General features: G+C 48.6%; 1 protein-coding gene and 2 long non-coding RNA genes across 5 annotated transcripts in view; 1 reads left to right on the plus strand and 2 right to left on the minus strand.

Annotated features, from left to right (window-relative positions):
* CAPN9 (calpain 9) overlaps positions 1–17,728 on the minus strand; it is a 378,590-nt gene that overhangs the window by 263,761 nt on the left and 97,101 nt on the right. For both annotated transcript variants that reach the window (XM_075321862.1, XM_075321863.1), the window contains exon 3: positions 7,386–7,504. In XM_075321862.1, the coding sequence (XP_075177977.1) occupies positions 7,386–7,504 (119 nt within the window). The remainder of the gene's footprint in view (positions 1–7,385; positions 7,505–17,728) is intronic.
* Positions 1,615–2,999, minus strand: LOC142249256 (uncharacterized). Its single transcript, XR_012725015.1, has 6 exons — positions 2,941–2,999; positions 2,763–2,844; positions 2,581–2,666; positions 2,382–2,484; positions 2,169–2,297; positions 1,615–2,023 (listed from the first exon to the last, which is right to left on the minus strand). It is a non-coding gene; the product is annotated as an uncharacterized LOC142249256 (long non-coding RNA).
* Positions 4,026–17,728, plus strand: part of LOC142249894 (uncharacterized) — a 140,481-nt gene continuing 126,778 nt past the window's right edge. The window contains exons 1-7 of one of the 2 annotated variants that reach the window (XR_012725105.1): positions 4,026–4,112; positions 4,200–4,267; positions 4,364–4,445; positions 4,541–4,626; positions 4,723–4,825; positions 4,910–5,038; positions 5,184–5,266. This is a non-coding gene — a long non-coding RNA (uncharacterized LOC142249894). Of the gene's footprint in view, positions 4,113–4,199; positions 4,268–4,363; positions 4,446–4,540; positions 4,627–4,722; positions 4,826–4,909; positions 5,039–5,183; positions 5,593–17,728 lie in introns of those variants that run through there. The other variant, XR_012725104.1, reaches the window with a different exon arrangement.

A 17,728-nucleotide genomic window follows, 5' to 3' on the forward strand; every position in this document is an offset into this window, starting at 1 on the left:
ACGGGGTGAAAGAACTCGTATAGGGACATTAGAGAGTGCAGGGATCAGTCTATGGTGAGTTTAGTTTGTGACCCGGTCCACCTTTCCCTAGCGCCAGGGTCCACCGTTGTAACGAGCATCCTGTGTGTCGCGATACTTGCCAGGCGTTCCCTGCGTGACACAGTCAAAAAAAGTGACTTACTTGCCAAATAGTTTTTGCTTTCTTGTTTCTTTATTAGTTTCAAGCTTTGGAATCTATGTCTTTCTTTTGTCTGTATATAATGTGTATCGATTATGTCCATTTAACAGACCATGCTTCCTAGCTCCCTCTCGAATTAGCCACAGGTGTTTTTATCCTTTATTGGCGGGTCTCTCTTTGTATAGTAATTCTAAGGGTATGCTCACATTAAAATACAGCAACCGATGATTCTCTCACGCAAGAAAATTGGATGCTATATGTGTCGCGGGCGGGGAGGACGCCACTGCGCTGCGCTCGCTAACGCTCGGGTCCGGCGCTACTGCGATGGCTGCTCGGTGGCTCGAGCGGTGGGCCGGATCCGGGGACTCGAGCGGCGCTCCTCGCCCGTGAGTGAAAGCGGTGGTTGATTTGGGGGATTTAGTCCGTGACGCCACCCATGGGTCGTGGTGAAGATAGGCACCACCGCTGCTGACGACGGGGATCCCGGGAGCGATGGTAAGGAGCAGCTGGGATGTTGTTTTCCCCCTCCGTGGGTAGGGTTCGGTGGTCCCGGGGCCCGATGATTTGACGGGGAGGCATGGTCGGTGAGGTGCAGGGTTACAGGGACAGCGTGGCGCGGTGCCGGATGGCACGGGTGTACTCACTCAGCAAGAAAGGTACAAAGTCCTCGGTAAACCAAACGGCTGGATGGACGGGTCCCGCAGCCGGCTGCAGTGTCTCTCCCCGGACAGGTGATGGAGGCTGTCTTTCCCTGCACCTTTATGTTCTCCTTCTGACTACTATGGATGCCCAACGGTAGTCCGCTCCCCGGTGTATGGGTACCGGAGGAGCCCGTTTGCCCGCAGGCGCTGGCCCTTGGGTCTCTAGCCCTAGGCGGTAGCTGTATACCCTCACGGTGTGGGCGGTTGCCTTCAATCGGGACTTTTGCTGTTATGAAACCCCTGGGGTTCCAGTCACATTCGGATCTGACTATTGACGGCGGTTCCAAGCCTGGTCGGGGTCCGATGGCCCTGCCTGTGTGTGCTGGCTTGACTTCGCTCCCCGGTCGGTGCCGGCGGGCCATCGCCCGACCCCGGTCCTACGGTTCCACGTTGCTCAACCACTCCTGCAGACGGCCACCACCGTCCGCCAACCTTGATGTCAGTGCCCGGGCCACAAACCCAGACACCCAAGTGTTTGCTCCTCTCACTTCAAACTCAAACTTCTAACTGACACTTTTCCCGCCTCCAGGCCTGTGAACTCCTCGGTGGGTGCGGCCAACCGCTTAGTTCCGCCCCACCTGGTGTGGACATCAGTCACTGGAGGGAGGCAACAAGGGTTTTTGTTTGGCTGGTGTCCCTGTCTAATGGGGTGGGGGTGTTTGTATGTTATTTGTTAAAGTAGCCCTGGCACACCGTTTATTTCCCAATAATAATGAAGGAAATGAAAGTCTCTTTTGTATTTTTATTGAAGAAGATGATACAGATGCAGAAAGTCCGCCTATGACAACGTTTCGGCCTTCATTATGGCCTTCATCTGGTCGGACAGACTGACTAGATACATATACAAAAATAAAGCAGACATAACAAAATTGGATCAGTACACAAATGAGTAAACATATTCTCGTATCTTGGTGACATATAAATGAAAGGTATATTGGTAATGTGACTTGGGAGATGGGGAGAAGCCAATAACCGTGGGTGACCACAAAACGGAGAAATCGGGAAGTCGCAAGGTGGGTGCTGTGAGGAAGGGATACGTAATATCATGTCATGGTACTAACCTGGACAGGTTAGGGTTCCCAGAGGGACGAAGAAAAATTACAATACTGGTAGGGATGGTAGGTAAAGGGAATGCGTGAATCATCTATGAAAGAGAGGAAAGAAGAAAAGAAAACAGAGAAGGAAAAAGAAAAAGGAAAAAGAAAAGAGAAAAATAAACAGAGGAGTGAGCTACTGGAATGGTAATAACATGAGCTAAGAAGAACCAATCATATGTGAATATGTAGTACCTATTTGTGGATAGACTTGTAAACCTTATAGGATGATTGCGGAGTCCCGTCAATATTTCAGTTTAAACTTTATGAGCATATTCTATGATGCAGAAATCACACTTCGCTCTATACGAGCGTATGACAAATCTAGTGAAAAGAGGTCTAAAATTAATACTGTAATACAGTCATTAACTGGGTGTAATCATAAAAATATATATTAGGATCTGGTACCCGTGCATGTGTGGCCGGATGTATACACATTCTTTAGACAGGGCTGCTGTGTTGCAGATGGCTATCCAAGGAAATATGTGTATATAAGAGCTTGGTTTTAGTTCTAAAGAAGAAATATATAGAAAAGTATACTGGTTATGCACTGATACACCTATGGATGGGTCATGATAAATGCAAAGACTATTAGGGGATCTCCTACCTTAGTTCATCTCTATGTAGTAGGGACGAAGGGTAATGGTGCCACAAGTTACATATTGCATAAGATCCGGGGTACTATGTCTAAGACTAGGGAAAAGACATAAGGAAAGAAAAGGGGGGGGGTGTTTTTCTGTTATCTGTAGAAAATCATAGTAGGCACAAAAAAGTGGGGGAACCTCCTACCTTAGTTCATATGCACAGGGCAGAAAGAATGAAAAAATGAAAAAATGGAGTCCACAGGTGCCTGGTAGCAGGGGCTCTATGCCTAAGGATATATAGCAGAAGGAGATATAGGGTGAATATAAGAGAGCGCTGAATTAAAGGTGGCAGTAGTGTTAATCCAAAGAAGCAGAGGGGATACCTCAGAAATCCGGTTTGTCTAGTTACCAGTAGGGCTTGGGGATACAGCGGAGAGGCAGGTATGAGCCATGTTTGAGCTGTGCCCAATGCTCTAATGTGATTAAAGGGAACACTTTCTCTCACCCTAGATCTGGCAAAATTTTCCAGATTAAACATTTCTTCACATGCGACAGTACGTTTGTTGTATATTACATCAGATGTCCTTGCGGTCTCGGATATGTTGGGGAAACCACCCAACATATCCGAGACCGCATTAGTAAACACAAGTCCGACATCAGGTGCGGGCGTGTGTTGCTACCCATTCCCCATCATTTTGTAACAGCTGGCCATAAGGTTTCCCAGCTTCGTTTTCAAGTTATTGACATGGTTGAAATTCATCGCAGAGGTGGCAACAGGGTTGAACGCCTCCGTGACAAGGAGGCCAGATGGATTCATACATTAGGTACCATGGAACCTCATGGACTGAATAGAAAGTACGAAACAGGTTTTTAAGCTTCTTCTTTCTCCTTTTAGCCACGTTTTTTCCTTGCTCTTAGTCATTGGTCACTGTTCTTTGAACTAGAAATTCAGGCCCCTAGTTGTGGGATTCACACTGTTGTTATGGATAGCTCAGCAACATATCACCCTCTAATAATGTCCTCTTTCCATTAATCATGAGGCTATGATTTGACTAATATTTTCCTTTTTGTAATCTAATGTTCACCTACTCCTATGTACTCACATAATACTTGTATATATGTCTTCTTTGTTATGTATTATGGTTATTGTAAGATTGGCATCATATACGTACATCTAACTGTTTCCCCTTCTTTTACAGAACTACAACCTCACTTAGATCTGCACAGCCTGTTCCCATCGGCATCTTGCATCCCTCACTGGAACCACTTCCTTATATGGTATTATGTGCACCGCACCTGCAGTTCCACAGCTGCCCACTATCGCCCAAGAGCGCTCTTACACCTCAGCACACACACACCTCCTCCACTATTCAGTACTATCCTGTAAACGATCAGAGCGCATGTGTAGCATGCGTTCCACCGGCCTCCCAATCACTTCCGCGTTCCAAATACCGGAAATGACGCTATACCACCAGCGTTTTTAAACCCCGGCCACAGTATTATCTTCCCACCTCACCGGACGCACAGGGCACGCAAGCGGTCCTCACACCCATTGGTAAGTGATCCCTCTGTACTCTTCTCTGCAGCAAGCCTCACCCTGCTAATCCTTTCACCTGTCCTGTTGTCATTTGCTGCTGTACAGATTTCCTTACCTGCCTCTCCGCTGTATCCCCAAGCCCTACTGGTAACTAGACAAACCGGATTTCTGAGGTATCCCCTCTGCTTCTTTGGATTAACACTACTGCCACCTTTAATTCAGCGCTCTCTTATATTCACCCTATATCTCCTTCTGCTATATATCCTTAGGCATAGAGCCCCTGCTACCAGGCACCTGTGGACTCCATTTTTTCATTTTTTCATTCTTTCTGCCCTGTGCATATGAACTAAGGTAGGAGGTTCCCCCACTTTTTTGTGCCTACTATGATTTTCTACAGATAACAGAAAAACACCCCCCCCTTTTCTTTCCTTATGTCTTTTCCCTAGTCTTAGACATAGTACCCCGGATCTTATGCAATATGTAACTTGTGGCACCATTACCCTTCGTCCCTACTACATAGAGATGAACTAAGGTAGGAGATCCCCTAATAGTCTTTGCATTTATCATGACCCATCCATAGGTGTATCAGTGCATAACCAGTATACTTTTCTATATATTTCTTCTTTAGAACTAAAACCAAGCTCTTATATACACATATTTCCTTGGATAGCCATCTGCAACACAGCAGCCCTGTCTAAAGAATGTGTATACATCCGGCCACACATGCACGGGTACCAGATCCTAATATATATTTTTATGATTACACCCAGTTAATGACTGTATTACAGTATTAATTTTAGACCTCTTTTCACTAGATTTGTCATACGCTCGTATAGAGCGAAGTGTGATTTCTGCATCATAGAATATGCTCATAAAGTTTAAACTGAAATATTGACGGGACTCCGCAATCATCCTATAAGGTTTACAAGTCTATCCACAAATAGGTACTACATATTCACATATGATTGGTTCTTCTTAGCTCATGTTATTACCATTCCAGTAGCTCACTCCTCTGTTTATTTTTCTCTTTTCTTTTTCCTTTTTCTTTTTCCTTCTCTGTTTTCTTTTCTTCTTTCCTCTCTTTCATAGATGATTCACGCATTCCCTTTACCTACCATCCCTACCAGTATTGTAATTTTTCTTCGTCCCTCTGGGAACCCTAACCTGTCCAGGTTAGTACCATGACATGATATTACGTATCCCTTCCTCACAGCACCCACCTTGCGACTTCCCGATTTCTCCGTTTTGTGGTCACCCACGGTTATTGGCTTCTCCCCATCTCCCAAGTCACATTACCAATATACCTTTCATTTATATGTCACCAAGATACGAGAATATGTTTACTCATTTGTGTACTGATCCAATTTTGTTATGTCTGCTTTATTTTTGTATATGTATCTAGTCAGTCTGTCCGACCAGATGAAGGCCATAATGAAGGCCGAAACGTTGTCATAGGCGGACTTTCTGCATCTGTATCATCTTCTTCAATAAAAATACAAAAGAGACTTTCATTTCCTTCATTATTATTGGGAAATAAACGGTGTGCCAGGGCTACTTTAACTCTACATATATTTTTTTCCTGAGCACCTGTGAAGGTGACGCTAGGTCCTTTTTGTTTTTTGTTTTTTGTATGTTATTTGTGACGACCTGGCTAGGCCAGGGCGCCACATATGCAAATGACAGTTGGCTCATTCTACAGAGTGTCATTCTACTGTGCGCCAATTTTCTAGAGTATGAGAATTTGGAAACCGGTGCGGAGAAAATGGAGAGCTTAGGTTTTCATTCTGCTCCTTTGTCTGTCTCGGCATGTATTGAGCTGCACTTTGATGTCATCAGAGTGCAGTCCAATGTTTTACTCACACCAATAGACATGGGTGTGGGTCATTCAATACAGGCTGCTAATCATAACAAGCAGCAATTTTTTTCTCATGCGAAGAAAAAGGTTTCAACACTGCTCCAGAATATAACATTAGAGCGAGTGCTTTCCAATACGACATTGGATAGCACTTGTTCAAGTAAAGCCTGCTTTACACCTTTCAATTAAGCGTACGATATCGTATGTGATGTGACACGCCCCCATCGTATGTGCGGCACGTTCAGTTTGTTGACCGTGTCGCACAATCGATTAAATAGAAAAAAAGAGTCCGGTCTTTGTGAGCGCTAGTAATAGATCTTTGGTCTTTGATCTTTTAAGAAATTTGGCTTTATTATTAATAACATAAAACTCTTGTATTAACACAACGCGTTTCAGCAAGATACACTTGCCATCCTCAGGTGTTACACCTGAGGATGGCAAGTGTATCTTGCTGAAACGCGTTGTGTTAATACAAGAGCTTTATGTTATTAATAATAAAGCCAAATTTCTTAAAAGATCAAAGACCAAAGATCTATTACTAGCGCTCACAAAGACCGGACTCTTTTTTCTATATGCCTACTCCCATAAGGGAATCCGGGTAGAGCTGCTGTGAGTAATAGAATCCATCAGATCATTTGAACTAACAGCGGGAGGACACAGGTCCGCACAGAGCTCCAGGATTCAAAAAGTCGGTCAATCTGAAGCCAGCAGCGGCAACAAACCTGGATCCACCCAGCAAAACAACGGATAACGCCAGCTGAGACAGTCCCTCATCCCCCAGAGGAATTATACATCTAACACCGGGGTTGTGCGAGGACGCACAACCTAACCAGGTGAGCAATTCTATAATATAAATATACAGAAATCACTCCACGGGTGCTTCTCATATGCGCTATATATTTATCTCTACAGTGGCACAATCGATTAAAAGCTGTCACACGTACTTACCCTTCCATACGACCTCGCTGTGGGCGGCGAACATCCACTTCCTGGAGTGGGAGGGACGTTCGTCGTCACACCGACATCACACGGCAGCCGGCCAATAGAAGCGGAGGGGCGGAGATGAGCGGGACGTAAACATCCCGCCCACATCCTTCCTTCCACATTGCCGGCGGGACACAGGTAAGATCTGTTCATCGTTCCCGGGGTGTCACACACTGTGATGTGTGCTGCCTCGGGAACATTGAACAACCCGACGTGCAATTTTTAGGAAATGAACGACGTGTATGCGATGCACGGTTTTACGTTCAATCGCAGTCGCACGTAGCTGTCACACGCTACAACACCACTAACGATGCCGGATGTGCGTCACTTACGACGTGACCCCGCCGACACATCGTTAGATATGTTGTAACGTGTAAAGCCCGCTTTAGACGCCAGCTACATGCTAGTGTACCGTAATAGTAAAATAAGTAATATAATGTGTGCAATGTTACCTGAAAATGAAATATGCCAGCATAGCTAGTGCCAAACGACTGATCAGGTGGAACCACTCTCTGCAGCACCTTCTTATTGAGAGTAAGTGAAGCAATAGCAGCCAAAAGCCAGCAGTCACCTGTAAAACAAAACATGGTCTGAAAACTTTTCTCATTCTTTTCTATACATGGCTATGGAAAAATTTAAATAGTGTAGGGATTCACTAGCTATTAGGCAGCTGGTATGTTTCACACAGGCACATAGTCAAAAGGAGATTTATTGAAGTGCTGTAGTGTAGCTAGGGGTTTGGTTCAGGGGGGACTGAAACATCTGAATGAGCCCCTAACTAGGTAACCCTGATAACAAATACTGTGGCGCAGCCTAATCGTAGGTATAGGGGAACCTCAGCAGATGCTGAAAATAAATGTCTACACAAAATTCCATAAAAGGTAAGTCCATGTGGCGTAAAAGTACAAAGCCTTATGCTTTTCTAGCACCAACAGCGTCAGCGCCAATAATCATAGCAAAACAGCAGGACGTATGGATTAACAATTTATACGCACCACAACTGATCACAAAACACACCACGAAAGACCAATGAAAAGAAATGAAGCAATTTTTTTTCCTCTTTCTTTTGTGTCTTTTCATTGGTCTTTCACTGTGTGTTTTGTGATTGGTTGTGATACTTCCAGCTTGTATCCTATGATGAATGGCGCTGTTGGCGCTAGACAAGCGTAAGGCTTTGTAATTTTACTCCACATGGACTTATTGTTACCGGGATGGACGTGCCACTGATTTCTCTCACTCTTGTTATTCCCGTAGCTGTGCATAGATAGCTGGACTTGACACCCTCTCTGTGATTGCTGGATGCTGTGAAAATCTTCATTCAACTGGCGTGATGAGCTCAACCTTTCTCGGTTTGCTTTGATAAGGACCATGTAGTGGTAGGTCCTGCCGAACAGATTATGTCGCGGGCGGGGAGGATGCCGCCGCCGCTGCGCTCGCTAACGCTCGGCTGCTGCGGCTGCTGCTGCTCGGTGGCTCGAGTGGTGGGCCGGATCCGGGGACTCGAGCGGCGCTCCTCGCCCGTGAGTGAAAGGGGTGGTTGGTTTGGGGGATTTAGACCATGATGCCACCCACGGGTTGTGGTGAAGATAGGCACCACCGCTGCTGGTGACGGGGATCCCGGGAGCGATGGTAGGGAGCAGCTGGGATGTGGTTTTCCCCCTCCGTGGGTAGGGGTCGGTGGTCCCGGGGCCCGGTGGTGTGACGGGGAGGCAGGGTAGGTGAGGTGCAGGTTTGCAGGGACAGCGCGGCGCGGTGCCGGATGACACTGGTGTACTCACTCAGCAAGAGATGCACAAAGTCCTCGGTAAACGAAACGGCTGGATGGACGGGTCCCGCAGCCGGCTGCAGTGTCTCTCCCCGGACAGGTGATGGCGGCTGTCTTTCCCTGCACCTTTGTGTACTTGTTTGACTAGGGTGGATCCCCAAAGGTAGTCCGCTCCCCGGTGTATGGATCCCGGAGGAGCCCGTTTGCCCGCAGGCGCTGGCCCTTGGGTCTCTAGCCTTAGGTGGTAGCTGTATACCCTCACGGTGTGGGCGGTTGCCTTCTAACGGGTCTTTGGCTGTTAGGGAACCCCTGGGGTTCCTGACACACTCGGATTTGACTGTTGACGGCGACTCCAAGCCTAGTCGGGGTCCGATGGCCCTGCCTGTGTGTGCTGGCTTCACTTCGCTCCCCGGTCGGTACCGGCGGGCCAACGCCCGACCCCGGTCCTACGGTTCCGCGTTGATTCACCACTCCTGCAGACGGCCTCCACCGTCTGCCAACCTTGTTGTTAGTGCCTGGGCCCCAAACCCAGACACTCTTCACTTCAACCTCCTCCACTCAACTCCTGAACTCAACTCCCAGCTTTTCCCGCCTCCAGGCCTGTGAACTCCTCAGTGGGTGGGGCCAACCGCTTGGCTCCGCCCCACCTGGTGTGGACATCAGACCCTGGAGGGAGGCAACAAGGATTTTGTGTTTGGCTAATGTTACTGTCTAATGGGGGTGGGGGTGTTTGTATGTTATCTGTGAAGACCTGTCTAGTCCAGGGCGCCACAATTACAGTACAGCTATAGATGGTGACTTACATCTGACGTTCTTTCTGATGAGGTCATTCACTTTCCCATCTTTTCCATTTGCCTTAGACTGAGAGTACAAACTGTCTGCCAAGACTCGTTTGCAGCGATTACTGCAAAGACACTTTTGACTTCTCACAGTTACTGCATTGTTCCCATCCATTCCCAACCTGCACAAACTCCTCATTCTACTGACACTGCTGCTGTTATATGTGTCCTCAATACTGCACCTGCTGAGCAGTACAAAACATTGCTCTTCACACTGCCCCATAGAAAAATATCCACCACTGTGCCCCTTAGGCCTCTTTCACACGTCCGTGAAAATCATGCACGTTTTTCACGGACGTGTCAGAGGTGCGTTTTGCCCACAGTGAGCCGTGTTTATGGTGCACGTATGTTCTCCATGTGCTATCCGTGATAACACACGGAGAACAGGAACTTTCTGCTCACCTGTCCCTGGCGTTGCTATCCGTGGTGCTTATCTTCGGTCTCCGATTCCTGCCGACTCCCCACTTCTGCTGCTTCCGGCCCACAGTGGAGTGAATATGCAATGAGCATAATGAGCGGGGGTCGGAAGCAAGTGACAGCAGCGGCAGAGACAGGAGGGCTGGAGAAGGCGACTATAGAAATTCTTTTTATTTCACATACACGTGTTTTCTCCTGTGTGTGTTACACGGATCACATCTGTTCGGTCCGTGTGACACCCGTGATGCCGGAGAAAAACGGACATGGCTACATGTGGAGCACACGGGCACACGTATGCTCCACACGGACACACCGCACATGGCAAAACACGCACATGAGCGCAGGCCCATTGATTTTAATGGGTCTATGTGTGCCCGTGTCTCAGGCACGTGAGGAAATGGATCAAGCACATGTCGGAGACACGGACGTGTGAAGGAGGCCTTACATAGTAAAATGCCTCCTTTTTCCCCTCTACTGACTTTTACAATACACTGAATGCCCCTACAACAATGGTTCTTAAGTGTTCAATTAACATTTAATAATGTCCTCTTAGTGGCCCAATGCACAGCTCCTCTAGTACACATTTTTTCAGGTCAGAAATGTGTCAAACATACAGTGTATTAGGGTATTGTACTTAAACATCTTAATCGATCACATTGTTCCTATAGGCAAAATTTATTAATATTACATTATTACTATAAAGGCCGCTTTACACACTGCGATATCGGTACAGATATCACCAGAGTGCGTACCCGCCCCCATCGGTTGTGCGACACGGGCAAATCTCTGCCCGTGTCGCACAACATCGCCCGGACCCGTCACACTACTTACCTTACCTGCGACGTCGCTGTGACAGGCAATCCGCCTCCATTCTAAGGGGGCGGTTCGTTCAGCGTCACAGCAACGTCACAGCAGCGTCACTGAACCGCCGCCCAATAGAAGCGGAGGGGCGGAGATGAGTGGGACGTAACATCCCGCCCACCTCCTTCCTTCCGCATTGTGGCTGGGAGGCAGGTAAGGAGAGGTTCCTCGTTCCTGCGGTGTCACACGTACCAATGTGTGCTGCCGCAGGAACGAGGAACAACTTTGTTACTGCTGCAGTAACGATATTTGAGAATGGACCCCCATGTCACCGATGAGCGATTTTGCACGTTTTTGCGACGATGTAAAATCGCTCATAGGTGTCACACGCAACGGCATCGCTAAAGCGACCGGATGTGCGTCACAAATTCCGTGACCCCAACGAGATCACTTGAGCGATGTCGTAGTGTGTAAAGCCCGCTTTAGGGTTTGTTCACATTAACATTAGCTATTTTCCATTAGAATAGTGTGACATGTTAAATTTTCAATCTGTTAAAAAAAAATACACAGTAAAAACCTGATTGACCCATTAAAAGTCAGCAGAGTTAAAAAGAAAAAAAACAACAATCAAGGGATAACAAAGCATTGAAAATTAACAGTGATGAGCGACTATGTTTGGCACTGCTCAGTACTTGTTAGAGCATCGGGGTGCTTGAAACGCTCGATACTTGATCGAGTATTCTAATTCTCTTGCACAGAGCTGCCATCAGGGCTTTACTGCCTTACTGGTGTAAGAGGCCAAGTGAAAAGGGGGGCCCGGGCTCGGCAGGGTTAATCACTTTGCTTTATTAGTCATCTGGCCAAGCCCCAGTCACAGCCGCAGCCTGTAGTATGGTCGCAGCAGAGGTGGCCGGCCATGTTGTTTTGGCCAATTTAGCTGAGTGGGCGTTACCACATGGCTAATTTACATGCAAATTAGCCATGAGGTGGCACCAGGGGCAGAGAGGCAGTGCAGGGAGCGTAATCCCGTGGCCCAGCGTGTAACAGCATGATGTGGTAATCACGCTGCAACTTCATCACATTGCTGAGCCGGGAGGTGGCAAGAACACAGCAGCCAGCGGGGAATGGTAAGCGCTCCATTTAGGACCTGAAGATAGAGGCAAGAAGATTCCAGGGGCTGGGAGAGGTAGAGGGGCCCGCCGACCCCAGTCCCTGCTTCCGCTAAATGTGCATCCCAGGGCGCACATCGAGCTGAAATGCAGTGCAGACTGGATGCCGCGTGACATGGGAGCCAGGGAGGGTGAGTAAAATGAGTTGTTTTATTTTTGCATTAGGGACAGCACGGCGAAATTTTTACCAGGATGGGGACCTATATATCAGGAAAAGCACAGGAGAGGGACAGATATACCAGGAAGAGCCCAGGAAAGGAACATATATACTAGGAGGGAGAAATATATATCAGGAAAGGCCCAGGAAGGGGACATATATACCAGGAAGAGCCCACAAGGGGACACATATCAGGAAGAGCCCAGGAGGGGGACATACTGTATATGCAAGGAAGAGCCCATGATGGTGACATATATACCAGGAAGAGCCCAATAGGGGTACATATATACCTGAAGGGAGATATATATACAAGGACGGAACCAGGAGGGGGACATATATATGAGCAGAGACACAGGAGTGGGCACATATACCAGAAAGAGGACCTATTTCCCAGGAAGGTGACAAAAACCAGGATGAGGATATACACCAGGAGGGGCTAAAGAAGTGGACATACTGTACATACAGTATGGACAGGGGGACTTACATATTCATATATGAACTTGGCTTTTATTGATATAAACATACACTGTGTGCAGAATTATTAGGCAAATGAGTATTCTGATCACATGATACTTTTTATACATGTTGTCCTACTCCAAGCTGTATAGGCTTGAGAGCCAACTACCAATTAAGTAAATCAGGTGATGTGCATCTCTGTAATGAGGAGGGGTTTGGTGTAATGACATGAACACTCTATATAAGGTGTGCTTAATTATTAGGCAACTTCCTTTCCTTTGACAAAATGGGTCAGAAGAGAAATTTGACGGGCTATGAAAGTCCAAAATTGTGAGATGTCTTGCAGAGGGATGCAGCAGTCTTGAAATTGCCAAACTTTTGAAGCATGATCACCGAACAATCAAGCGTTTCATGGCAAATAGCCAACAGGGTCGCAAGAAGCGTGTTGGGCAAAAAAGGTGCAAAATAACTGCCCATGAATTGAGGAAAATCAAGCGTGAAGCTGCCAAGATGCCATTTGCCACCAGTTTGGCCATATTTCAGAGCTGCAACGTTACTGGAGTATCAAAAAGCACAAGGTGTGCCATACTCAGGGACATGGCCAAGGTAAGGAAGGCTAAGAAACGACCACCTTTGAACAAGAAACATAAGATAAAACGTCAAGACTGGGCTAAGAAATATCTTAAGACTGATTTTTAAAAGGTTTCATGGACTGATGAAATGAGAGTGACTCTTGATGGGCCAAATGGATGGGCCAGAGGCTGGATCAGTAAAGGGCAGAGAGCTCCACTCCAACTCAGACACCAGCAAGGTGGAGGTGGGGTACTGGTATGGGCTGGTATCATCAAAGATGAACTTTTCGGGTTGAGGATGGAGTGAAGCTCAACTCCCAGACCTACTGCCAGTTTCTGGAAGACAACTTCTTCAAGCAGTGGTAGAGGAAGAAGTCGGTATCATTCAAGCAAAACATGATTTTCATGCAGGACAATGCGCCATCACATGCATCCAACTACTCCACAGCGTGGCTGGCCAGTAAAGGTCTAAAAGATGAAAAAATAATGACATGGCCCTGTTATTCACCTGATCTGACCCCCATAGAGAACCTGTGGTCCCTCACAAAATGTGAGATCTACAGGGAGGGAAAACAGTACACCTCTCGGAACAGTGTCTGGGAGGCTGTGGTGGCTGCTGCACGCAATGTTGATCGTAAAAAGATCAAGCAACTGACAGACTTTATGGATGGTAGGCTGTTGAGTGTCATCATAATGAAAGGTGGCTATATTGGTCACTAATTATTTTGGGTTTTGTTTTTGCATGTCAGAAATGTTTATTTCTAAATTTTTTGCAGTTATATTGGTTTACCTGGGGAAAATAAACAAGTGAGATGGGAATATATTTGGTTTTTAAGTTGCCTAATAATTCTGCACAGTAATAGTTACCTGAACAAACAGATATCCTCCTTAGATAGGCAAATCTAAAACAACCCCACTCCAACTTCCAAAAATATTAAGCTTTGATATTTATGAGTCTTTTGGGTTGATTGAGAAAATAGTTGTTGATCAATAATAATAAAAAAAATCCTCTAAAATACAACTTGCCTGATAATAGGGGTAGGTCTTCAATACCGGAATTCCAGAGCTTCTTACACTATGTAATATTTACTATTAAACTTTTAATACTAAAGTGGGCTAGTTGGCCCACTTAGCATGTTATCACACCCCTGTGGGCTTGATAACCTGCTTTAGGCTACATGCGCACGCTGCTTCTTTTTTGTGTTCACAAACTGCAGCCAAAACTGCAGCCAAAACTGCAGCCAAAACTGCAGCCAAAACTGCACCTTGTCAGAGAGAGCCTGGAAATGTCACAAAAAATGTAGGTGCTTTTTTGGTGCATTTTTGCTGCTTTTTTGGTGCGTTTTTGGCTGCAGTTTTGTCAACAATTGTTTCATGTATTTTTCAGTTCAAACAAGCCCATAAAGCTTGTTGAATTGGAAAAAAAAAAAATTAGAAATAAATAAATAATTAAAAAAAACGGCGTGCGGTCCCCCCCAATTTTAATGCCAGCCAGATAAAGCCATACGGCTGAAGGCTGGTATTCTCAGGATGGGGAGCCCCACGTTATGGGGAGCCCCCCAGCCTAACAATATCAGTCAGCAGCCGCCCAGAATTGCCGCATACATTAGATGCGACAGTTCTGGGACTGTACCCGGCTCTTCCCGATTTACCCTGGTGCGTTGGCAAATCGGGGTAATAAGGAGTTATTGGCAGCCCATAGCTGCCAATAAGTCCTAGATTAATCATGTCAGGCGTCTATGAGACACCTTCCATGATTAATCTGTAAATTACAGTAAACACACACACCCGAAAAATCCTTTATTAGAAATAAAAAACACAAACACATTCCCTCATTACCAATTTATTAACCCCGACAAAGCCCTCCATGTCCGGCGTAATCCAGCATGCTCCAGCGTCGCATCCAGCAGTGCTGCATGGAGGTGACCGGAGAAGCAGCAGACACCGCCGCTCCGGTCACCTCCATGCAGCTAATGAAGACAATAGCGCGATCAGCTGAGCTGTCACCGAGGTTACCCGCTGTCACTGGATCCAGCGGTGGCCGCGAGTAAGCTCTGACAGCTCAGCTGATCGCGCTACAGCGTGGAGCCGGCGGCAGGAGCGTGGAGCCAGCGGCAGGAGCGTGGAGCCGGCGGCAGGAGCGTGGAGCCGGCAGGAGCGTGGAGCCGGCGGCAGGAGCGTGGAGCCGGCGGCAGGAGCGTGGAGCCGGCGGCAGGAGCGTGGAGCCGGCCGGCGGCAGGAGCGTGGAGCCGGCCGGCGGCAGGAGCGTGGAGCGTGGAGCCGGCCGGCGGCAGGAGCGTGGAGCCGGCCGGCGGCAGCAGCGTGGAGCCGGCTGGCGGCAGGAGCCGGCCGGCGGCAGGAGCGTGGAGCCGGCCGGCGGCAGGAGCGTGGAGCCGGCCGGCGGCAGCAGCGTGGAGCCGGCCGGCGGCAGGAGCGTGGAGCCGGCCGGCGGCAGGAGCGTGGAGCCGGCCGGCGGCAGGAGCGTGGAGCCCGGGACTGTCAGCGGCGGCGGCGGTGGCGGTGAGAGGGGTCCATCATCTCCCCTGTGCGGGGACCGCGGTACTTCGGGGAACACGGGGAGGACGGGACTATCAGCGGCGGCAGCAGCAAGAGGGAAAAATCAATGTTTTCAGCTGCCAATGTCCATCCCCCTCTCGCTGCCGCTGCTGATAGTCCCCGTCCTCCACATCATCTCCCCTGGGGACAGCGGTACTTCGGGGAACACGTGGAGGACGGGACGGGACGGGACGGGACCACTTGCCTGACCTCACTTACTGACAAATCACCTGCGTTTTTGCTAGCAAAAACGCAGGTAAAAGGCAGGTAAAATGCACCACTTTTGATTAGCATGCATTTTTCCTGCGTTTTTGATGCCCTCATTGATTTCAATGGGTGACAAATGTTGACAAAAACGCAGGAAGAATGAACATGGTGCATTTTTTTTGTCACAAACTTTTGACAAAAAAAACGCTGACAAATAAACTGCAGTGTGCGCATGACAAATCTGACTTCTCATAGACTTTGCTGGGAAGTCAGATGTCAGAAAGTTCTGCTGACAAAACTGCAGCCAAAAAAGCAGCAAAAAAGCAGGAAAAAAAGCAGCGTGCGCATGTAGCCTTACAACACCAATGTCATGGCAGTGCGATAAAAAGCCATGCATGCACGCAGCTATGAACCTGTCAGCATTGAGCTTCTTTGACGTTGGGTATATGTGTCCCAGCTTCAACGATGCTCACTGCCCATGTAAGGAAGTCGTGCACACTTCTGGTCACGTGTACTACTCTCTGAAGTCAGGACACAAACAAACACTCGGTTTCAGATTAGTGTGCATGTGTCGCGGGCGGAGGAGGGGACGCCGCGCTCTCCCACTGCTGCTCGGGTCCGGCTGCCGCGGCTGCTGCGGCCTGCTGCTGCTCGGTGGCTCGAGCGGTGGGCCGGATCCCGGGGACACTAGCGGCGCTCCTCGCCCGTGAGTGAAAGGGGGTTGTTGGGTGTGGGGATGGTTTATTGTCCGTGACGCCACCCACGGTTGTGGTGATTTGTAGCACCACCGCTGCTCAATATGGGGATCCCGGGAGTGGTGATGCGGAGCAGCCAGGTGTTGTGTTGCCCCTCCGTGGGTAGGGGTTGGTGATCCCGGGGCCCAGTGATGGTGTGGAAGGTGCAGGGCCTGGTGGGCGCAGGGACACGGGGGCAGCGCTGTGCCTTGCGGCACTGTGGTACTCACTCAGCCTGAGACGTTGACACAGTTTTACGGTAAACCACACGGCTGGAAAGACGGTTCCCACGGACGGCTGCACCTGCTCTCCCAGCAGATAACGGTGATGTCCCTTTGACCTGCACCTAGTGTTTCTGTGTTGGTAGCGATGGGTTTCCACCGGTAACCCGCTCCCCGGCTTGGATATGGGCCGGAGGAGCCCTACTTTGCCCGCAGGCGCTGGCCCTGAGAAACTGGTGCCCTGGCGGTGGCGGTGTTTCTCCTCAATGGTTGGACTGTTGTCTTCAGTCGGGACTTGGTTGTTGGGGGATCAACGTCCTCTTCACTGACGGATTCGGCAAATTATGGCGACTCCTAGCCTTGCCGGGGTCCGAGAGGCCCCTGCCCTGATGCTGACTGTCCTTCGTATACTGCTCCAGACCGCCGGGCCACTACCCGTCCACGGTCCTTCCAGCAACCTCCGAGCAGTCCCCCTCCAGACGATCACCGCTGTTGCTGACCTTGCTGACACTGTCCTGCACTTGGCTGGACTAACTTCAGGTCTTTCTACGTGCACTTTTACTCTCTTCTTCTTTGCTCCACTACCACTTCACTTTCACTTAGCTCCTCTACCACTTCCTTCTACTTTCACTCAGACTCCGTTGTTTACTCCTTCACTCCCCTAACTAGACTCTGCTCCTCACTCCAGCTCTGCCTGAGCTAACTGCCTGGTTCCTCCCGCCTCCAGGACTGTGAACTCCTCGGTGGGCGAAGCCAACCGCCTGGCCCACCCCCTGGTGTGAACATCAGCCCCTGGAGGAAGGCAACAAGGATTTGAGTAGCTTTGGTGTTCCTAACTGGGATGTAGGGTGTGGTGGGGTGATGACCTGTGACCCCTGGCTTTTCCAGGGCGTCACACATG

This window comes from Anomaloglossus baeobatrachus, chromosome 8 (assembly GCF_048569485.1).
Source record: "Anomaloglossus baeobatrachus isolate aAnoBae1 chromosome 8, aAnoBae1.hap1, whole genome shotgun sequence".
In the NCBI taxonomy this organism is placed as follows: Eukaryota; Metazoa; Chordata; class Amphibia; order Anura; family Aromobatidae; genus Anomaloglossus; species Anomaloglossus baeobatrachus.